Below are 23,564 nucleotides of genomic sequence, written 5' to 3' on the forward strand. Positions count from 1 at the left end.
TGGACATTCGACATTCGGGAGGCCGAGGAGTAAGGAGTTTTCGTTCTACTCCCATGTGCACAAGTTGTATTTCCGGATAGACTTCTTTGTGGTGGACAAAACACTGCTGGCCGAGGGGGCAGATGCTGAATATTCAGCAATGGTGGTGTCAGACCACACCCCGCACTGGATGGACCTGCAAGTCAGCAAAGCGAAGGCTCAGCATCCCCAATGAAGGTTGGATGTGGGGCTGTTAGTGGAGGAGGTGGTGTGTAAGCGGGTGAGGGAGGCCATTCAGGGATATGTAAGGATCAATGATACGGGTGAGGTTTCGGCGGGAGTGGTTTAGGAGGCACTGACGGTGGTTATTAGGGGGGAATTCTTCTCAATTTGGGCCCACAAGGAGAAGGCTGAGCGGGCGGAGTTGGACAGATTGGTAGGTGATATTTTACAGGTGGACAGGAGATATGCAGAGTCTCCGGATGAGGGGCTTCTGAAGGAGTGTCAGAGACATCAGCTGGGGGCTCCTGTCCACAGGTAAGGCAGAGGGACAGCTGAGGAGGGTAAAGGGGGCGGTGTATGAATATGGGGAAAAAGCCAGCAGGATGCTGGCGCACCAGCTGAGCAGATAGGAGGCGGCGAGAGAGAGATTGGGAAAGTGAGGGATTGTGGGGGAAGGTGATTCTGAATCCGGCGGGGGGGAATGATGTGTTTCGGGAGTTTTATAGTAAATTGTATAAATGGGAACCCCCAGCCAGGGATGAGGATATGAAGCGATTTCTGGGGGGGCTGGAGTTCCCGAGGATAGATGAGGAGTTGGTGGAGGATTTGGGAGCCCCAATTGGGATGGGGGAGGTTATAGACGGGTTGCGAGCGATGCAATCGGGCAAAGCCCCGGGACCAGACGGATACCCGGTTGAGTTCTATAAAATGTTTTCCAGGCTGTTGGGGCCTCTCCTGGTGAAGGTTTTTAATGAGTCCAAGGAGCTGGGAGTGCTCCCCCCGAATGTTATCGCAGGCATCGATTTCCCTTATTCTGAAACGGAATAAGGATCCAGAGACCTGTGGGTCGTATAGGCCAATCTCCCTGCTAAACGTGGATGCTGCTGGCAAAGATCTTGGCCACACATATAGAGAATTGTGTTCCGGGGTTAAGAGGGGAGGACCAGGCGGGGTTTGTGAAGAGACGACACCTGACGTCCAACATTAGGCGGCTCCTTAATATAATAATAATGCCTGCAGAGGGGCATGAGGTCGAGATGGTGGTGGCCATGGATGTAGAAAAGGGCTTTGAGGGGGTGGAATGGAAGTATTTGTGGGAGATCCTGGGAAGGTTTGGGTTTGGGCAGGGATTTGTGGATTGGGTCCGGTTGCTATATCAGGCACTGGTGGTGAATGCGAGGACAAACCGGGCTCGATCAGAATATTTCAGTCTGTGTCAGGGAATGAGACAGGGGTGCCCACTCTCCCCATTACTGTTTGCCCCGGCCATAGAGCCTTTGGCAATGGCTCTGAGAGCACCGAACATTTGGCAGGGGATAGTGAGAGGCGGCGGGGGGGGGGGGGGGGGGGGGGGGGGGGAAAAGAGAGACGACACACAGGGTCTCACTCTATGCGGACGATTGGCTCCTTTATATAACAGACCCGTTGGTGGGAATTGCAGGAATTATGGGAATCCTGGAGGAATTTGGCCGGTTCTCAGGTTACAAACTGAATTTGGGCAAGAGTGAGGGTTTTGTGATCCAGGCAAGGGGGCAGGAGAGGAGACTGAGGGAGATGCCGTTCAAAGTGGTGGGAAGGAGTTTTAGGTACCTGGGGATTCAGGTGGCAAGGGACTGGGGTCAGCTTCATAAACTACGTTTGGGCAGGAAGATTGGGCAAATGAAAGAGGATTTCCGTAGGTGGGACGTGCGCCCGCTGTCACTGGCGGGGAGGGTACAGACTGTGAAAATGACAGTCCCTCCCGAGATTGCTGCTCGTGTTTCAGTGTCTCCCAATCTACATTCCCAAGGCATTTTTTAGGAAGATGAATGCGGCGATCTCGGGTTTTATATGGGCCGGGAAAGCCCCGAGGGTGAAGAAAATCCTTCTTGAGCCGGGGGCGCGGGGCTTAGCCCTTCTGAACTTTATTAACTATTACTGAGTGGCCAATATATCGATGGTTAGGGAATGGGTAGTGGGGGAGGGGTCGGTGTGGGAGCGAGTGGAGGCGACATCCTGCAAGGGCACGAGTCTGAAGGCTCTGTTTACGGCACCTCTGCCATTCTCACCGGCTCGTTACTCCACAAGCCCAGTGATAGTGGCAGCCCTGAGAGTGTGGGGGCAATGGAGGCAGCACAGGAGACTGGAGGGGGCGTAGGTATGGCCACTGATCTGTGACAATCACCGGTTCACTCCAGGGGGCTGGACGGGGGCTTCAGGAGGTGGCAGTGGGCAGGGATTGAGAGATTTGGGGATCTCTTCATTGGGGGGAATTTCCCAAGCCTGGAGGAGCTAGAGGGGGAGTTCCAGTTGCCGGGTGGGAATGGGTTCTGGTACTTGCAAGTGTGGGATTTTGTCCGGAGGCAGGTCCCAGGCTTCCCTCGCCTCCCACTGAGGGGGATGGGGAGGGGGGGTTTACGGGATAAGCTGATGTCAAAAACAGGGGTTGGGGAGGGTCTCGCCTCCAAAGTGGGGTGTGTGGGTCAGTGGCATGGCAGGGTTTCTTAGGCTAGAGAAAGCAAAGGGATACGGCAGCATTGAAAGGCAGCTATTTGGGTGAATGATACCCTAAGATGAGGGGAAGGGACAGTGTACACAAACATTAAAAATAACAGGTAACAAAGCAAAATTAATGGGTCTTTACTTCAACGCCTGTTGCATTTGACGCAAAATAAATGAATTAACGGCACAAATTGAGTTGTTTGGGTTGGATCTTATAGTCATTACAGACATGGTTAAAAGGAGATCAAAACAGGGAACTAAATAGTCAGGTGTCGGTGACTTTGTGTAAGGAAAGGGTGGCGATAGCTTTGCTAGTACAAGATGGAGTAAGTACGATAGCAAGAAATGATCTTGGGTTGGAAGATCTCAAATCCATATGGGTGGAGGTAAGAAATAACAGTGGGATATAGACACTGCTGGGCGTAGTCTATAGGCCCCTGAACAATAGTTATACTGTAAGACGGAGAATAAATCAAGAGATAATAATGGCATGTAAAAAAGACAGTACTTTAATCATGGGTGACTTCAATCTTCACGTGGATTGGGAAAATCAGATCGGCAGAGGTAACCATGGGGAAGAATTCACGGAGTGTATTCAGGACAGTTTCCGAGAACAATATGTTGTGGAAACAACTAGAAATTAGGCTATTTTGGATCTGGTAATGTTTATTGAGGCAGGCTTAATAAACAATCTCAGAGTAAAAGATCCCCTAGGAAATAGTGACCATAACATGGTAGAATTTAGCAATAAATACATCACAATCACTGGGGAAAATGTACCAGGGAAACTAATGGGGGCTAAAGGCGGAGGAATCCTCTGGACCCGATGGGTTCCATCCCAGGATATTAAAGGAAGTAGTTACAGAGAGAGTGGATGCACTGGTAACAATCTTCTGAGAATCCTTAAATTCTGTAAAAGTCTCAGAGGATTGGAAAATTGCCACTTCAAAAAGGGAGACATAAACACGATTAGGACAATTAGCTTCTCATCTGTCATTGAGGAAATGTGAGGGTCCGTTATAAAGTATGTAATAGCAGAGCATTTAGAAATGCATAACATAATGAAGCAGAGTCAGCATGGCTTCATGAAGGGGACTCATGTCCCCGACCCACTTATTTGAATTCTTTGAGGTGGTAACGAGCAGGATAGATAAAGGGGAACCAGTGGATATAATATACTCGGATTTACAAAAAGCATTCGATAAGGTACCACACAAAAGGCTACTTAACAAGGTAAAGAGCCCATGGTGTTGGGAGTAATATATTAGCATGGAGAGAGGATTGGCTTACTGATAGAACGCAGAGAGTTGGAATATGAGGGGTATTTTCAGGATGGCAACTGGTATCCAGTGGAGTTCCAACAGGGGTCAGTGCTGGGGCCACAATTATTTACAATATATATTCATGACCGGGACGAGGGAAATGAATGTACTATTGCCAAGTTTGTGATTGATACAAAAGTAGATGGGAAAGCAAGTGGTGAGGATGACACAGAGTCTTCAGAGGGATAGAACGCTTAACCGAGTGGGCAAAAACTTGGCAGACATAATGGAGGAAAACGGAAAGTTTTGTATTTTGGTAGGAAGAATAAAAGAGCTGAATATTATTTAAATGGAATAAGGCTGCAGGAAGCTGCAGTACAGAGGGATCTGAGGATCCTCGTATGTATTTACAAAGGGAAGGCAAAGGGAATGTTAGTCTTTATTTCAAAGGGAATAGAGTATAAAAATAGGGACGTCCTGCTAAAATTATACAAGACACGAGTTAGATGACACCTGGAATACTGTGAACAGTTTTTGTCCCTTATCTAAGGAAAGATACACTGGCAATGGAGGCTGTCCAGAAGGTTCACTCGGTTGATCCCAGGTATGGAGGGATTTTCTTATGAGAGGGTGAGTAGGTAGCACAACGGTTAGCACTATTGCTTCACAGCGCCAGGGTCCCAGGTTCAATTCTCGGCTTGGGTCACTGTCTGTGTGGAGTCTGCATGTTCTCCCCTTGTCTGCGTGGGTTTCCTCCGGGTGCTCCGGTTTCCTCTCATAAGTCCCGAAAGACTAGGTAATTTGGACATTCTGAATTCTCCCTCTGTGTACCCGAACAGGTGCTGGAATGTGGTGACTAGGGGCTTTTCACAGTAACTTCATTGCAGTGTTAATGTAAGCCTACTTGGCAGGGTCGATGCTGAGAGGGTGTTTCCTCTTATGGGAGAGTCTAGGGCCAGAGGGCAGAATCTCAGAGTAAGGGGGTCACCCATTTAAGATAGGGGCCGGTTTAGCACACTGGGCTAAATAGCTGGCTTTTAAAGCAGACCAAGGCAGGCCAGCAGCACGGTTTAATTCCCGTACCGGCCTCCCCGAACAGGTGCCGGAATGTGGCGACTAGGGGCTTTTCACAGTAACTTCATTGAAGCCTACTCGTGACAATAAGCGATTTTCATTTCATTTTCAGATGAGGAGGAATTTCTTCTCTCAGAGGGCAGTGAATCTGTGGAATTCTTTACCGCAGAGAGCTGTAGAGGCCGGGTCGTTATGTATGTTAAAGGCACAGTCATGATCTCCATGAATGGCGGAGCAGACTTGATAGACTGAATGGCTGACGTCTGCTCCTATATCTTATGGTCTTACGCTCCTTCAGTAGTGAAGCAACGGTAATGCAGCACTCCCCGGGTACTGACCATCCGTCAGTGCAATGGCCCTTCAGTAATCCATTGATAAGTGGAAAAACAATTGTATATATTTTCTGGAACCACAGACCATGTATGATGAGGCTAACCAACTGCTGGAGGCCCGTTCACCATTCTGTGAGAACATTGTTGATCTGTAACCTATCTCTGTGCAAGTGCCTTTCCACAGAGTGACTCACGTCAAATCAGCATCTTTTGAAGATAGGAAGATCCACTCCTCATCGGCTTGGCCCTCACCCGCCTTCACCACCTGCTCAATGGCTTTGCCAACCAGCCCTGTGCCCCCGGTCACCAGGATCCGTTTGCTCTTGGCCCCCATCCTCGCACCGTCTGCCATCACTGAAATTCCAAAAACAGGACTGAGTGAGTGAGAGTGAGTGCGGGTGTGAGCTCACGGCTGCACAGATCCCCCCCCCCCCCCCCCCCCCACGCACCCCGGTCACCCACAACAGCACCAATTTAAACAGACCAGCTTTCCAAACATCTTCCCAGACAATGAGGTGTTTTTGAGGGCTAGTCACTGTTGTCATGTGGGAAACGCTGCAGTTGATTTGTGCAGAGTAAGATCCCACAAACAGCAATGTGATAACATCCAGAGAATTTATTTGTGTATCATTGGTCAAGGGATAAATATCTGGACACCAAGCCTCCCCTCCCTTACCATCCCCCTCCATGCTTCCTCGTTCCTTCTCCCTCCCCCTTCCATCTCTCATATCCCCTCCCTTCACAGACCACCCTCCCGCCTTCATAGCCCCCTCACTCCCTCTCTTATACCATCCTCCTCCCTTCTTCATAAAATCTGTACATTGCAGAAGGAGGCCATTTGGCCCATCAAATCTGACCAACCCTCTGAAACAGCTGCCACCTCGGCTCACTCCCCCACTCTAACCCCGTTACCTCACCTATCCTGTGAACACTAAGGGGCAATTTATTGATCATGGCCAATCCACCAAACCTGCACATCTTTGGACTGTGGGAGGAAACCGGAGCACCCAGAGAAAACTCACACACACACGGGGAGAACACAGTTACCCTGGGTCACAGTCGAGCCCGGATCCCGGGCGCTGAGGCAAGAGTGCTAATCACTGTGCCAACGTGCCACCCAAACCCCCCCTCCCTCCCTCAGACACACCACTCTCCCAACCTCCCTCATACACCAACCACCCTCTTCCTCCCTCCCAACCCCCTGCATCCCTCACACACCCCTCTTCCTCAAATGACCCACACTGCCTCATGCACCTTCCTTCATAGCCCCTCCTTCCATCCTATCTACGCCACCCAACTATCCTACATAGCAACACAGCATCCCTACAGTGCAACAGGAGCCTATTCAGCCCATTAAGTTGGCACCATCACTATGAAAGAGCACCCTATCTAGGTCCACTGCCCCCACCCTACCCGGGTTACACCAAACTTTGAACACTAAGGGCAATTTATCACAATCAATCCACCTAACCTGCACATCTTTGGACTGTGGGAGGAAACCGGAGCACCCGGAGGAAACCCACGCACACACGGGGAGAAAGTGCAAACTCCACCCAATGTAGGAATTGAACCGGGATCCCCTGGTGCTGTGAGGCAGCAGTGCTAACCGCTGTGCCACCCTAAAAGCCATCATTGCCTCCCTCCCACATTCCTCCTCTGACCCTCATGATGATGACTACTACTGACTAGAAGCTCGTCCTCCTCACACTCGCTCTTGAAGCAGAGACACCCCCCAATCTCCTCCCTCACCCCCCCAATCTCCTCCCTCACACCCCCCCAATCTCCTCCCTCACACCCCCCCAATCTCCTCCCTCACACCCCCCCAATCTCCCCCCTCACACCCCCCAATCTCCTCCCTCACACCCCCCAATCTCCTCCCTCACACCCCCCAATCTCCTCCCTCACACCCCCCCAATCTCCTCCCTCACACCCCCCAATCTCCTCCCTCACACCCCCTCACATCTCCCCCCTCACACCCCCCCCAATCTCCTCCCTCACACCCCCCCAATCTCCTCCCTCACACCCCCCCAATCTCCTCCCTCACACCCCCCCAATCTCCTCCCTCACACCCCCCAATCTCCTCCCTCACATCCCCAATCTCCTCCCTCACACCCCCCCAATCTCCTCCCTCACACCCCCTCACATCTCCTCCCTCACACCCCCCCTAATCTCCTCCCTCACACCCCCCCTAATCTCCTCCCTCACACCCCCCCAATCTCCTCCCTCACACCCCCTCACATCTCCTCCCTCACACCCCCCCTAATCTCCTCCCTCACACCCCCCAATCTCCTCCCTCACACCCCCCCAATCTCCTCACTCACACCCCCCAATCTCCTCCCTCACACCCCCCAATCTCCTCCCTCACACCCCCCAATCTCCTCCCTCACACACCCCCAATCTCCTCCCTCACACACCCCCAATCTCCTCCCTCACACACCCCCAATCTCCTCCCTCACACCCCCCCAATCTCCTCCCTCACACCCCCCAATCTCCTCCCTCACACCCCCCAATCTCCTCCCTCACACCCCCCAATCTCCTCCCTCACACCCCCCAATCTCCTCCCTCACACCCCCCAATCTCCTCCCTCACACCCCCCAATCTCCTCCCTCACACCCCCAATCTCCTCCCTCACACCCCCAATCTCCTCCCTCACACCCCCAATCTCCTCCCTCACACACCCCCCCAATCTCCTCCCTCACACCCCCCCAATCTCCTCCCTCACACCCCCCCAATCTCCTCCCTCACACCCCCCAATCACCTCCCTCACCCCCCCCAATCACCTCCCTCACCCCCCCCAATCTCCTCCCTCACCCCCCCAATCTCCTCCCTCACCCCCCCAATCTCCTCCCTCACACCCCCCCCAATCTCCTCCCTCACACCCCAATCTCCTCCCTCACCCCCCCTTCTCCTCCCTCACACCCCCCCAATCTCCTCCCTCACACCCCCAATCTCCTCCCTCACACCCCCAATCTCCTCCCTCACCCCCCCTTCTCCTCCCTCACACCCCCCCAATCTCCTCCCTCACCCCCCCCAATCTCCTCCCTCACACACCCCCCCAATCTCCTCCCTCTCACACCCCCAATCGCCTCCCTCACACCCCCCCAATCTCCTCCCTCACACCCCCCCAATCTCCTCCCTCACACCCCCCAATCTCCTCCCTCACACCCCCCAATCTCCTCCCTCACACCCCCCAATCTCCTCCCTCACACCCCCCAATCTCCTCCCTCACGCCCCTCATATCTCCTCCCTCACCCCCCCAATCTCCTCCCTCACAACCCCCCCAATCTCCTCCCTCACACCCCCCCAATCTCCTCCCTCACGCCCCCCCAATCTCCTCCCTCACACCCCCCCAATCTCCTCCCTCACACCCCCCCAGTCTCCTCCCTCACACCCCCCCAATCTCCTTCCTCACACCCCCTCACATCTCCTCCCTCACACCCCCCAATCTCCTCCCTCACGCCCCTCATATCTCCTCCCTCACACCCCCCCCCAATCTCCACCCTCACACCCCCCAATCTCCTCCCTCACACCCCCCAATCTCCTCCCTCATATCTCCTCCCTCACACCCCCCCAATCTCCTCCCTCACACCCCCCAATCTCCTCCCTCACCCCCCCCCAATCTCCTCCCTCACACCCCCCCAATCTCCTCCCTCACACCCCCCCAATCTCCTCCCTCACACCCCCCCAATCTCCTCCCTCACACCCCCCCCAATCTCCTCCCTCACACCCCCCCAATCTCCTCCCTCATGCCCCTCATATCTCCTCCCTCACACCCCCCCAATATCCTCCCTCACATCTCCTCCCTCACGCCCCCCCAATCTCCTCCCTCACACACACCCCAATCTCCTCCCTCACACACCCCCCAATCTCCCCCCTCACACACCCCCCAATCTCCTCCCTCACACCCCCCCAATCTCCTCCCTCATCAGCCCAATCTCCTCCCTCATCCCCCCAATCTCCTCCCTCACACCCCCCCCAATCTCCTCCCTCACACCCCCCCCAATCTCCTCCCTCATCCCCCCAATCTCCTCCCTCACACCCCCTCATGCCCCTCATATCTCCTCCCTCACATCTCCTGCCTCACCCCCCTCACATCTCCTCCCTCACGCCCCTAACATCTCTTCCCTCACGCCCCTCACATCTCCTGCCTCACCCCCTCACATCTTCTCCCTCACACCCCCATCCTTTCCTCCCTCCCATTCCCCTCGCTCCCTTATCCCCCTCATTCCCTTCCCTCATCCAAAGCCAATGCCCACCCTCCATCCCATCTCATTCGTGCCCGCCCCTCTCCTCTTCCATCAACCTCCCTCCCTCATCCCCTCTGTCGCCCTCTCCCTCACCCCCTCATACCCTCTCTCCTCACCAGCAGACCGCAATCTGTCAGGATAGGTAGCAAAACTGAGTTGGGGGGAAGGGAAAGTGAAAGCGACAGGGAGCAGGGAGTTAAATGGCAAGATACGCAGGAGGATAACATGTAGGCAGGTGGATTTAAGCTTGAGGCAGACTAGGAATGCAACAAAAAGGAAGGATAACTTTGGACATCTTAGGACTTCCAATATCTGTACTGATAAGAAAGTTAACATTAAGGCACTTTACCTGAATGCTCGTAGCATTTGTAACAAAGTAGATGAACTAATGGCACAGATCATCGTGAATGATTATGATGTGGTAGGCATCACAGAGACATGGCTGCAGGGGGTTCAGGACTGGCAGTTAAACATCCAAGGATATACAACCTATCGAAAAGACAGGGAGGTGGGCCGAGGGGGTGGGGTTGCCTTGTTAGTTAAGAACAAAATTAAATCTATGGCACTAAACGACATAGGGTCGGATGATGTGGAGTCTGTGTGGGTAGAATTGAGGAACCACAAAGGCAAAAAAAACCATAATGGGAGTTATGTACAGACCGCCTAACAGTGGTCAGGACCAGGGGCGCAACATGTACCGGGAAATAGAAAAGGCATGTCAGAAAGGCATGGTCACAGTGATCATGGGGGACTTCAATATGCAGGTGGATTGGGTAAATAATGTAGCCAGTGGATCCAAAGAAAAGGAATTCATGGAATGCTTACAAGATGGCTTTTTGGAACAGCTTGTCATGGAGCCCACAAGGGAGCAGGCTATTCTGGACCTAGTGCTATGTAATGAACCAGACTTTATTAAGATCTTAAAGTAAGGGAACACTTAGGAAGCAGCGATCATAATATGGTTGAGTTCAGTCTGCAGTTTGAAAGAGAGAAGGCAAAATCGGATGTAATGGTGTTACAGTTAAATAAAGGTAATTACGAGGGCATGAGAGAGGAACTGGTGAAAATCAACTGGAAGCAGACCCTAGCAGGGAAGACAGTAGAGCAAAAATGGCAGGAGTTTGTATGCATAATTGAGGACACTGTACAGAGGTTCATCCCCAAGAAAAGAAAGATTATCCAGGGAGGGATTAGACAGCCATGGCTGACAAAGGAGGTCAGGAAATGTATCAAAGAAAAAGAGAGATCCTATAAAGTGGCCAAAAGCACCGGGAAATCAGAAGATTGGGAAGGCTACAAAAACAAACAGAGGTTAACAAAGAGACAAATAAGGAAGGAGAGGATCAAATATGAAGGCAGGCTAGCCAGTAATATAAGAAATGATAGTAAAAGTTTCTTTCAATACATAAGAAACAAACGTCAGGCCAAAGTAGACATTGGGCCAATTCAAACTGATTCTGGAAGGCTAGTGATGGGAGATGAGGAAATGGCTGGAGAACTTAATAAGTACTTTGCGTCTGTCTTCACAGTGGAAGACGTTAGTAATATCCCAAAAATTATAAAGGGTCAGGGGGCTGAGTTGAGTATGGTTGCCATTACAAAAGAGATGGTGCTAAAAAAGCTAAAAGGTCTTAAAATTGACAAATCTCCTGGCCCCGATGGGCTACATCCTAGAGTTCTGAGGGAGGTGGCTGAAGAAATAGCGGAAGCGTTGGTTGAGATCTTTCAAAAATCACTGGAGTCAGGGAAAGTCCCGGACGATTGGAAGATCGCTGTTGTAACCCCCTTGTTCAAGAAAGGATCAAGACAAAAGATGGAAAATTATAGGCCAATTAGCCTAACCTCGGTTGTTGGTAAAATTCTAGAATCGATCGTTAAGGATGAGATTTCTAATTTCTTGGAAGAGCAGGGTCGGATTAGAACAAGTCAACATGGATTTAGTAAGGGGAGGTCGTGCCTGACGAACCTGTTAGAATTCTTTGAGGAGGTGACAAGTAGGTTAGACCAGGGAAACCCAGTGGATGTGGTCTATCTGGATTTCCAAAAGGCCTTTGATAAGGTGCCACACAGGAGGCTGCTGAGTAAGGTGAGGGCCCATGGTGTTCGAGGTGAGCTACTGGCATGGGTTGAGGATTGGCTGTCTGACAGAAGGCAGAGAGTTGGGATAAAAGGTTCTTTTTCGGAATGGCAGCCGGTGACCAGCGGTGTCCCACAGGGTTCAGTGTTGGGGCCGCAGCTGTTCACCATATATATTAATGATCTGGATGAAGGGACTGGGGGCATTCTAGCGAAGTTTGCTGATGATACGAAGTTAGGTGGTCAGGCAGGTAGTGCTGAGGAAGTGGGGAGGCTGCAGAAGGATCTAGACAGTTTGGGAGAGTGGTGCAGGAAATGGCTGATGCATTTCAACGTGAGAAAATGTGAGGTCTTGCACTTTGGAAAAAAGAATCCAAGCATAGACTACTTTCTAAACGGTGAGAAAATTCATAATGCCAAAGTACAAAGGGATCTGGGAGTGCTAGTCGAGGATTCCCTAAAGGTAAACATGCAGGTTGAATCCGTGATTAAGAAAGCGAATGCTATGTTGTCATTTATCTCAAGAGGGTTGGAATATAAAAGCAGCGATGTGCTACTGAGCCTTTATAAGGCTCTGGTTAGGCCCCATTTGGAGTACTGTGTCCAGTTTTGGGCCCCACATCTCAGGAAGGACATACTGGCACTGGAGCGTGTCCAGCGGAGATTCACACGGATGATCCCTGGAATGGCGGGTCTAGCATATGAGGAACGGCTGGCGTTCCTGGGATTGTATTCATTGGAGTTCAGAAGGTTAAGGGGAGATCTAATAGAAACTTACAAGATAATACATGGCTTAGAAAGGATGGACGCAAAGAAACTGTTTCCGTTAGGCGAGGAGTCGAGGACCCGTGGGCACAGCCTTAGAATTAGAGGGGGTAAATTCAAAACAGAAATGCGGAGACATTTCTTCAGCCAGAGAGTGGTGGGCCTGTGGAATTCATTGCCGCAGAGTGCAGTGGAGGCCGGGACGCTAAATGGCTTCAAGGCAGAGATAGATAAATTCTTGATGTCGCGAGGAATTAAGGGCTATTGGGAGAATGCTGGGAGGTGGAGTTGAAATGCCCATCAGCCATGATTGAATGGCGGAGTGGACTCGATGGGCCGAATGGCCTTACTTCCACTCCTATGTCTTATGGTCTTATGGTCTTATGGTCTTAAAACCTCCTCCACAATAATCCTCAACACCGGAGCCCTGCAAGGATGTGTGCTCAGTCCTCTACTGTACTCCCTATACACACATGGCTGTGTGGCGAGATTTAACTCCAATTCAATCTATAAGTTTGCAGATATGACATGACTGTGGTGGGTCTTATCTCAAACAGCGATGAATCAGACTACAGGAGGGAGATAAATCACTTGGTTGCATGGTGTACCGAAAACAACCTCTCTCTAAATGTTGGAAAGACCAAGGAACTGATCATCGACTTCATGAAGCGCAGCACGACACACACTCCCATCTGCATCAATGGCTCCGAAGTGGAGATGGTCGATAGCTTTAAGTTCCTTGGGGTCACCATCACCAACAGTCTGTCCTGGTCCACTCACGTTGATGCAACAGTTAAGAAAGCCCAACAACGTCTCTACTTCCTACGGAAGTTAAAGAAATTCGGCATGTCTGCATCGATGCTCACAAACCTCTACAGATGTGCCACAGGGACATCCTATCCGGCTGCATCACAGCTTGGTCCAACTGCTCGGTCCAATATCACAAGAAACTGCAGACTGTGGTGAACTCAGCCCAACACATCACACAAGCTTGCCACCCCCACATTGATTCTGTCTACACCTCCCACTGCCTCAGGAAGGCAGACAGCATTATCAGAGATCCCTCCCACCCAGGCATTGCCTTCTTCCAGACCCTTCCATCAGGCAGAAGGTACAGAAGTCTGAAGACTCGCACACCCAGACATAGGAACAGCTTCTTCCCCACAGCTACTAGACTCCTCAACGACACCCCCCTCGGACTGATTTGTTCCCTGGAAGAACACTATTCACGATTCCCTATGCTGCTCTTGTTCTGCCCTTGCCCTGCACTGTAACCAATCACTATTTGTTGATGCACCACTGTCAATGTTTTCTGTCGATTATTCTTTTGTCTACTATGTACGTTCCGTTGGCCGGCAAAAAATATTTTTCACGGGCAGCATGGTGGCGCGGTGGGTTAGCCCTGTTGCCTCACAGCGCCGAGGACCCGGATCAAACCTGATCCCGGCTCTGGGTCACTGTCCGTGTGGAGTTTGCACATTATCCTGTTTAGCACAGGGCTAAATCGCTGGCTTTGAAAGCAGACCAAGGCAGGCCAGCAGCACGGTTTAATTCCCGTACCAGCCTCCCCGAACAGGCGCTGGAATGTGGTGACTAGGGGCTTTTCACAGTAACTTCATTTGAAGCTGAGTTGTGACAATAAGCGATTTTCGTTTCATTTCTCCCTGTGTTTGCGTGGGTTTCGCCCCCACAACCCAAAGATGTGCAGGGTACTGGATTGGCCAGGCTAAATTGCCCCTTAATTGGAAAAAATTAATTGGGTACTCTAAATTAAATATATATATACTTTTCACCGTACTTTGGTACATGTGACAATAAATATCAATATATATCGCACCCTCTCCCTCCTTCCCCCTCTCCCTTCATACTCTCCCCCTCCCTCGTTCCCCCTCCCTCGTTCCCCCTCCCTCGTTCCCCCTCCCTCGTTCCCCCTTTCCCCTCCCTCGTACCCCCTTTCCCCTCCCTCGTACCCCCTTTCCCCTCCCTCTTACCCCCTTTCCCCTCACCCCCTCAGCCTCGTACCCCCTCCCTCGTACCCCCTTCCCCTCCCTCGTACCCCGTTCCCCTCCCTCGTACCCCCTCCCTCGTACCCCCTCCCTCGTACCCCCTCCCCCTCCCTCGTACCCCCTCCCCCTCCCTCATACCCCTCCCTTGTACCCCCTCCCTCGTACCCCCTCCCTTGTACCCCCTCCCTCGTACCCCCTTCCCCTCCCTCGGACCCCCTTCCCCTCCCTCGGACCCCCTTTCCCTCCCCTCTGACCCCCTTTCCCTCCCCTCTGACCCCCTTTCCCTCCCCTCTGACCCCCTTTCCCTCCCCTCTGACCCCCTTTCCCTCCCCTCTGACCCCCTTTCCCTCCCCTCTGACCCCCTTTCCCTCCCCTCTGACCCCCTTTCCCTCCCTCTGACCCCCTTCCCCTCCCCTCCCCTCTGACCCCCCTTCCCCTCCCTCTGACCCCCCTTCCCCTCCCTCTGACCCCCCTTCCCCTCCCCCTCCCTCTGACCCCCCTTCCCCTCCCTCTGACCCCCCTTCCCCTCCCTCTGACCCCCCTTCCCCTCCCCTCCCTCTGACCCCCCTTCCCCTCCCTCTGACCCCCCCTTCCCCTCCCTCTAACCCCCTCTTCCCCTCCCTCTAACCCCCTCTTCCCCTCCCTGTCTCCCCCTCTTCCCCTCCCTCTAACCCCCTCTTCCCCTCCCTCTAACCCCCTCTTCCCCTCCCTCTAACCCCCCCTTCCCCTCCCTCTAACCCCCCCTTCCCCTCCCTCTAACCCCCCCTTCCCCTCCCTCTGACCCCCCCTTCCCCTCCCTCTGACCCCCTTCCCCTTCCCCTTCCCCTCCCCTCTTACCTCTCTCTCTCTCTCTCTCTCTCTCTGTCTCTCTGTCACCCAAGTCGGTTTCTCTTCCTCTTCCTTGATTCCAGCGTGTCACGGATGAGCGTCCGGGTCAAAGGTGAGACTCGGTGCGGGAGGGACCCGCGCATGCGCAACGACGCGGAGCCCCCTGGGAGTTGTAGTTTTCTGATTATAAAATTACCACAGGAATTTCCCCCCAAAAAACCAGCAGCTCCTGACTGAGGATAAAGAGACAGGTTCAAAATATTATAAACTTACATTTCTATGTTCAAAACGTTATCATTTAAAAGTGGAAGATTTTATTGACTATTTGACAATCATGTAGCTTGAACAGGTCAGGGTGGAGATTTGTTGTCAGGATTTTCACATTGAGCCTCCCTCACTTCCACCTTTCTGCCTCTTTAAATTTTTCAGAGAAATTAAATAATTCTCTGTAAATCTGAACAAGACCTGCAAGTGGCAGTGTGGCTGCAATCAAACCAGATCTCAGTCCTTCTTCCAGCACGAGCTGTCCATTTACAAAGTGACCATGGACGTCCCTTTACCCAGAGGCACTGACTCACATTCAGGCTCATTTCTGTGGATTGCTCCACCCAACCTCCCAATCATAAAGCACAGGGAGCCATTCAGCCCATCGCTCCTGTGCTGGTTCTTTGAAATATCAGTCCTCTTCAACTCAAATTGTGATTTAACATTTCTTTTTTAAAAATAAATTTAGAGTTCTCAATTCATTTTTTCCAATAAAGGGGCAATTTAAGCGTGGCCAATCCCACCTAGCCTGCACATCTGTGGGTTGTGGGGGTGAAACCCATGCAAACATGGGGGGATGTTCAAACTCCACACGGACAGTGACCCAGAGCCGGGATCGAACCTGGGACCTCGGCGCCATGAGGCAGCAGTGCTACCCACTGCGCCACCGTACTGCCACGTGATTTAACATTTCTACTCACTCTGAGTCCACCCCCTTCTCAGTGTGTTCCAGATTGTCATATAGCTTTTACAGCATGGAAAGAGGCCTGTCGGTGCCAGTCATCAAACACCTATCTAATCCCATTTTCCAGCACCCGAACCATAGTTGTGTATGCTATGGCGTTTCAAGAGCTCATCTAAATATTTCTTAAATGTTGTGAGGGTTCTCTAAACCTCCTGTCCCTTGCCTTAAATCTCTGCCTCCTGGTTATTGACCCCTTTGCTAAGGGGAAAAGGTCCTTCCTACCTACCCTGTCTATGTCGCTCATAATCTTATACACCCCAATCAGGTCTCCCCCCTCAACCTTTTCTCTCTAAGGAAATCAACCCCAGCCCTAACCAGTCTCTCTTGTCTTGATAGCTGAAATTCTCCAGCCCAGGCACATCCTAGTGAATCTTCTCTGCACTCTCTCCAGTGCAATCACACCCTCCCTGTAGTAAGGTGACCATAACTGTACACAGTACTCTAGCTGTGGCCTAATGAATGTTTTATACAGCTCCATCATAACTTACTTGTTCTTATATTCTATGCCTCAGCTAATAAAGGCAAGTATCCCATATGACTTCTTGACCGCCTTATCCATCTGTCCTGCTGCCTCCTGGGACCTGGCATCCTTACTATTTACCACACCACCAATTTTTGTGTCATCTGCGAACTTGCTGATCATACCTCCAACCATCTAGATCATTAGTGTACACTTCAAACAGCAAGGGACCAGCACTGATCCCTACAGAACACTACTAGACACAGGCTTCCAGTCACAAAAACAACCTATGGCCATCACCCTCTGCCTCCTGCCACAAAGCCGATTTTGGATCCAATTTTCCAAGTTGCCCTGGATTCCCATGGGTTCTTACTTTCTTGATCAGTCTCCCATGTGGCACCATATCAAAAGCCTTACTGAAGTCCATGTCGATTACATCAACTACACTGCCCTCATCTACCCATCTACACACCTAGTCACCGCCTTGAAAAATTCAATCAAATTTTTAAGACATGGATGTCTCTCTGGCAGAGGCACGCTGACTATCCTTGATTAATCCTTGCCTGTCCAAGTGGAGATCAATTCTATCCCTCACAATTTTTAAACATACTTTCTGTTGTGGGAGTTCTCAAGACCTTTGAGGGGTTTTGGAAGCAGTGTCCGATCAATCTTTATAGCACCAACGTTGGAAGAACTCACACGGTCTTTAGCCTGAATGAGTTCTAAGTTACTGGCAAGTTACACGTGTTTTCGTACCTTCACATTGTGAACACACGAGATTGAATCAGTTCCATAATTTCATTGTTGTATTATCGAGACGGGAGAGTGTGGCAGAGTGTGTTTTTGCAGGGAGGACCTTCTTACTTTATCTCAAGTTATCTAATCTGCAAACCACCATATATGGGAACTGTCCCAATCCCTGTTTCTGCCTGTTGCCATGGGTTATGGAGTTATTGCCTGGCCTCCCCAGGAGTGCTTGCAAGCTCAGAGCTCACTGGACTTATTGTTGAACTTGCGTTTCATGATTAGAGCAGGACTGCCTGATGTAATCAATCCGTGTAACCTCGTTAACCGCGTCGGTCATTCCACGTCTGAGGTTCCTGGCAGCATAACCTCGTGAACTGTTTTACTCCTTCCGGATCTGCAGCCCCCAGCGAACCTTTAAACCATGTGAGCTATAATGTCGAACTATGATGTGCCTCGCGAAATGTAACATTTCCCCACCGCTGATGTTAGACTCGGTGGCCTGTAATTACCTGTTTTTTCCAACTTCCCTCCTTGAATAAAGATCAAGTCGCCAGAGTCCCAGATGACCATAGGCTGCTTTCCCCTTTGAGGGCGGAGAGCTTGCTGATGGTGACCACAGAATAATGGCACCACATTAGCTCTCCTCTATCCTGAGTGCGAGGGTCAACTGGTTTGCTCGCTGTGTTCTAGGGTGGCTTTTAATCCTTCAGTTTCTAAGTTGCTGGCAGGGCGGATAAATCAGAGCCCCCCCCCCCCCCCCGCCCCCCACGCTGGCAGCGGTATGTCGTGGGACACATCGCTTTTTTTTCTGAAGACCCAGACTATAAGGCGGAGGCAGCTGCCACTGTTCTCAGCTGCTTCAGCGCCTCTTTTCCCGCTCGACATCAGCCTTTGCCGATATTCAGGGAAGTCCCGGCCAATGTTCCACTTCACTTACAATGAACTGTTTTGAGGTAGCTAGGAGAGAGTTGACAAAGAGAATGTTAAAGACTAAAGAAGGTGCTGATAGTGGCATAAAGGTTTAATATAGCAGAACATGTTATTGGCAGAACAAGGGTCAGTTCTCTGTGAAAGCAAAACTGAGGAACAAGTGACAGATGGCCCAGTGGGGGAGTGGAGGAGATTGGGGCAAGAACATTGGATTTTAAAATGGGGTCAAGGCGGAGGAAGGAGTTCATGGTCTGAAGTTGTTGAATTCAGTGTTAACTCCAGAAGTCTGTGAAGTGCCTACTCAGAAGCTGAGGTGCTGTTCCTCCAGAGAATGGAGATGGATTAGTTTATCACTTCATTAACAACTGGTACTGAGGCCAGTCAAACATCCTGGGTGTTGATTCAGCACATGGCAGGGACAGAGAATGGGATCGATTGTCATTATTTAGATAAACTACTGCAGCAAAACTGTAATATTGACTTCTGGCCTGTTTGGTTTGGAACACGTTTCCATTTCGGTTTTATGAGAGTTGTGTAATCAACAACCTGCAACTGCATTAAAAAAAACATGCTTAAAGTTACAAAGCCAATGTGCAGAGTGGATGGGGGAACCCCTTAATCCATCTCATTATGTGCTCCAAAAAACAATTCAAGTTCAAATTGAATCCAATTCATGGTCTCCACAGGAGAGACATACGAGGTCAAAGCTGACCAGAAAAGGAATCTTTTATTTGATCTTGGGCTTGGTGTTAGCCAAAGGGCCGAGAGGAACAGCAACTTGCTATTGTGTAGGATTTGTAAAACACAACCCATCCCGAGGCGCTCAGTAGGAGCATTATTAAACATTTGACATTGAGAACAGAAGGATGCATTAGAACAGGCAGAACAAAGACATCGGTTTTGAGAAACAACCTAAAGGAGGAGGGAGAGAAGGGGAGAAAGAAGGAGGGAAGGAGGGATGGAGGGAGGGAGGGAATGGAGAGAAGGAGGGAGTGAGGGAGAAAGAGATGAAGAGAGGGCTGGAGAAGGTGAGATAGGGAGAGTTGCCTGAAGGATGTTACAGAGATAGAGAAGGTTGAAGGAGATTACAGAGATAGGGAGGGTTGAAAGGGTTGAAGGACGTTACAGAGATAGGGAAGGTTGAATGGGTTGAAGGAGGTTTCAGAGATAGGGAGGGTTGTAGGAGGTTACAGAGATAGGGAGGGTTGTAGGGGTTGAAGAAGGTTACAGAGGTAGGGAGGGTTGCCAGGCTGGAGGAGGTTAGAGATAGGGAGGGTTGTAGGGGTTGAAGGAGGTTACAGAGGTAGGGAGGATTGTAGATGCTGGAGGCGGTTACAGAGATAGGGAGGGTTGTCAGGCTGGTGGAGGTGACAGAGGTAGGGAGGGTTGTTAGGGTTGAAGGAGGTTACAGAGGTAGGGAGGATTGTAGGTGCTGGTGGAGGTGACAGAGGTAGGGAGGGTTTCAGGAGTTGAAGGAGGTTACAGAGGTAGGGAGGATTGTAGATGCTGGAGGCGGTTACAAAGATAGGGAGGATTGTCAGGCTGGTGGAGGTGACAGAGAAAGGGAAGGTTGTCAGGCTGGTGGAGGTGACAGAGGTAGGGAGGGCTGTAGGAGGTTACAGAGGTAGGGAGGATTGTAGGTGCTGGTGGAGGTGACAGAGGTAGGGAGGGTTGCAGAGGTTGGAGGAGGTTACAGAGATAGGGAGGGTTGTCAGGCTGGTGGAGGTGACAGAGGTAGGGAGGGTTGTAGGGGTTGAAGGAGGTTACAGAGGTAGGGAGGGTTGTAGCGGTTGAAGGAGGTTACAGAGGTAGGGAGGGTTGTAGGGGTTGAAGGAGGTTACAGAGGTCGGGATTGTAGGTGCTGGTGGAGGTGCCAGAGATAGGGAGGGTTGTCAGGCTGGTGGAGGTGACAGAGGTAGGGAGGGTTGTAGCGGTTAAAGGAGGTTACAGAGGTAGGGAGGGTTGTCAGGCTGGTGGAGGTGACAGAGGTAGGGAGGGTTGTCGGTGCTGGTGGAGGTGACAGAGGTAGGGAGGGTTGCAGGGGTTGGAGGAGGTTACAGAGATAGGGAGGGTTGTCAGGCTGGTGGAGGTGACAGAGGTAGGGAGGGTTGCAGGGGTTGGAGGAGGTTACAGAGATAGGGAGGGTTGTCAGGCTGGTGGAGGTGACAGAGGTAGGGAGGGTTGTAGGGTTGGAGGAGGTTACAGAGGTAGGGAGGGTTGTCAGGCTGGTGGAGGTGACAGAGATAGGGAGGGTTGTCAGGCTGGTGGAGGTGACAGAGATAGGGAGGGTTGTAGCTACAGGAGTGTGGTGTGTGGGGGGGGGGGAGCAGTGGGGATGGTTACAGAGAGTGAGGGGAGAGGGAGTGATTGTTAACAGCCTCTGTGTCAGATTTACAGCCTCTGGGTTATTTTACTCGAGTTACTAAGTCAATGTAATAGAGAGCTGATTTGAGGCAAACTGGTCGATTGTTTTGTTCATTATCCATGGGGGTTTGTGCAATCCAGGTTCGGAGATTGAGATTAACTTTGATTTTCTGACTAGGTAGGCACCCGGGGTGGACAACTTTTAATGTGGGTTTGCCGTTGCACATCAGCAGGCACCCCAGTGGGTGGGTCCAGTCAGGGCCGGCTCAAGGTACCGGCAACTCGGGCAGTCGCCCGGGGCGCCATGTGCTAGGGGGCGCCATCAAGGAGTGAGTGACCGGCGTCAGAGACCCGGCGCCGCGTAAAAGACTCGGGTCCCGCGCATGCGCAGTTGGGCCGGTGCCAACCAGCGCATGCGCGGTGGCCGCCCTCCCCCAGGCCGCCCCGCACAAACATGGCGGATGGATCCAGGCCCGCCGGTGGAAGAAAGGAGGCCTGCCGACAGAGAGACCGGCCCGCCGATCGGTGGGTCCCGATCATGTACCAGGTCACTCCGGAGCCCCCCCCCCCCCCCCCACCACCGGTGAACGGAGTCCCCCCCCCCCCGAAGGGCGTCGAAGTTCAGCTTGCCCGGGGCGCCAGCAACCATAGGGCCGGCGCTGGGTCCAGTTCCAGTGGCACAGGAACCTCGATAACTGGGAATCTCCCTATTGCTGCAGCCTTCATCCACCATCACAGCCGTCGATACCGTAAGAGTATCTCCAACCTGATTCGCCATTGAAGACTTGTTTTGGGTTGTGCTTTGCCTGGTTCCTCCCCTCCGATCTGACCGTCATGGGGATCCTGTCAGCAGCTTTAGACTCCCAACGGTATTGTTCTCGGTACCTAGCCTCTCCAGCATGGCAAAACGGCAATCGAATGAAAGATCCATAAGTAACACTGGGGTTAAATTGAACATGGAGACTTCACGTAGGGATGCCAACTGTGATGAAGTGTTCATCAGCTGTCCGCGAAACGGCCTTTATTTTCCATCGCCAATAGTTTTACATCCGATAAACAGAAACGTTGGCAGAAAGTTAGACAAAGAGAACCACAATCTTTTATCATGTCCCAATGAGTTTTCTCCAGGGTTTGCACACAGCCAGTGTCCTGGAGATTGACCTTCAATTCCTGAAAATTCCAGGCCAATCCTGGAGGGATTCGACTCTGGCGACAGATTCTGACCTCTGACCTTGTTCAGCAGCCTATAGTCAGAGGACAAATTAGATTCCTGGGATATGTGTGGGATGTTACACTGGAGCCCGGAGACATTTGCAACGTGCAGTTGACAACTTTACATTGAAGAGTTTGGGCCCTGAATCTTGTCTGCCTCTTCACCCCTCCCTTCCTCTCCTAGATGGGTGTGGGGGGTGGTGGGGGGAGTGTAGGAGAGGAGAGGGGCTAATAATAATAATATTTTGCTGTTTTCTGTCTTGTTGTGCTCTCGGCGTAGCATAAGCGGCTTCCTTGATGTTCACTCTGACACAGGAAGGTTCAGACGTGGAGATAACTTCAACACATTTATTGAACTATTTACAATTCTCCTACTCGGGTTCGCCACTACTGTTAATCCTTTTATAGCTACTCAGACTGACGAACCAGTCTGCTACAATCCACGTGGTGGGTGTGATGTTGAATCAACCCTGTGTCTGTACTCACTGAGTGTCTACACGGGAAAGAGGAAGATCATGTGTGCTGTGTCCTTTATGTATGGGTTGGTGTAATGCCCTCCTGTGGTGGTGTCACCTCTGTGTGTATCGTGAATGCCCATTGGTCGTGTCCTATCTTACTGACCTATTGGTTGAGTGTCTGTGTGTCATGTCTCTGGTGCTCCCTCTAGTGTCTAGACAGTCTACATGTATTTATATTAACCCCTTGTGTATTTACAGTGATGCAGATCACCACATTTTCCTCCCATTTGTTCCTCTCCTGAGGCCATCACCTTTCCTCCTGAGCTCGAGGAACATTCGCTGACTTTTCACACTCATTTTTTTTTTTAAAATAATTTTTATTGAATTTTTCAAAGTACAAACATTTTAACCCCCCCTACATTTACATTTAAATTATAACAAAACAAAGTCAAACCCCCCTACTTAACAAGAAAGAGAAAAAAGAATCCCCCCCCCCCCCCCAACCCGCGCATCCCCCCCCCCCCCCCCCCCCCCGCCGGCGAACCGACAGTCAGACCAACTTATCATTTCTAGCAGCGTCCTCGGGCAGGCCTTGCCCGTGCCACCGCCGCTACCCGTACTTCCTTCGTCGTTTCCCCCCCCCCCCCCCCCCCCCCCCCTCCCCCCCTCCCGCCCTCCCCTCCCCTCCCGGGTTGCTGCTGTCATGGCCTCAGTTTCTATCTCTGATCCAAGAGGTCTAGGAAGGGTTGCCATCGCCTGGAAAACCCCTGCACCGACCCTCTCAGGGCGAATTTGATCCTTTCCAATTGGATAAAGTTTGCCATGTCGTTTAGCCAGGTGTTAACACTCGGAGGCCTTTCGTCCCTCCACTGAATCAGGATCCTCCTCCGAGCCACCAAGGACGCAAAGGCTAATATTCCAGCCTCCCTCGCCTCCTGTACCCCCGGTTCCACCCCAACCCCGAAGATCGCAAGTCCCCATCCTGGCTTGACCCTGGACCCCACCACTCTCGACACCGTCCCTGCCACCCCCTTCCAGAACTCCTCCAGTGCCGGACATGCCCAAAACATATGTGCATGATTCGCAGGGCTTCCCGAACATCTAATACACCT

At 51.6% G+C, this 23,564-nt stretch overlaps 1 protein-coding gene across 3 annotated transcripts in view; it reads right to left on the reverse strand.

Annotated features, from left to right (window-relative positions):
- The window catches only part of LOC119966615 (GDP-L-fucose synthase-like), a 40,513-nt gene extending 25,094 nt beyond the window's left edge, over window positions 1–15,419 (reverse strand). The window contains exons 1-2 of one of the 3 annotated variants that reach the window (XM_038798602.1): window positions 15,288–15,419; window positions 5,545–5,706 (exon numbers count right to left, since the gene is read on the reverse strand). In XM_038798602.1, coding sequence (XP_038654530.1) covers window positions 5,545–5,702 — 158 coding nt within the window. In that variant the 5' untranslated portion in view covers window positions 5,703–5,706; window positions 15,288–15,419. Of the gene's footprint in view, window positions 1–5,544; window positions 5,707–15,281 lie in introns of those variants that run through there. The other 2 variants (XM_038798601.1, XM_038798603.1) reach the window with 2 other exon arrangements.
- Window positions 15,420–23,564: the final 8,145 nt, after the last annotated feature.

Source organism: Scyliorhinus canicula, chromosome 5 (assembly GCF_902713615.1).
Source record: "Scyliorhinus canicula chromosome 5, sScyCan1.1, whole genome shotgun sequence".
NCBI lineage: Eukaryota > Metazoa > Chordata > Chondrichthyes > Carcharhiniformes > Scyliorhinidae > Scyliorhinus > Scyliorhinus canicula.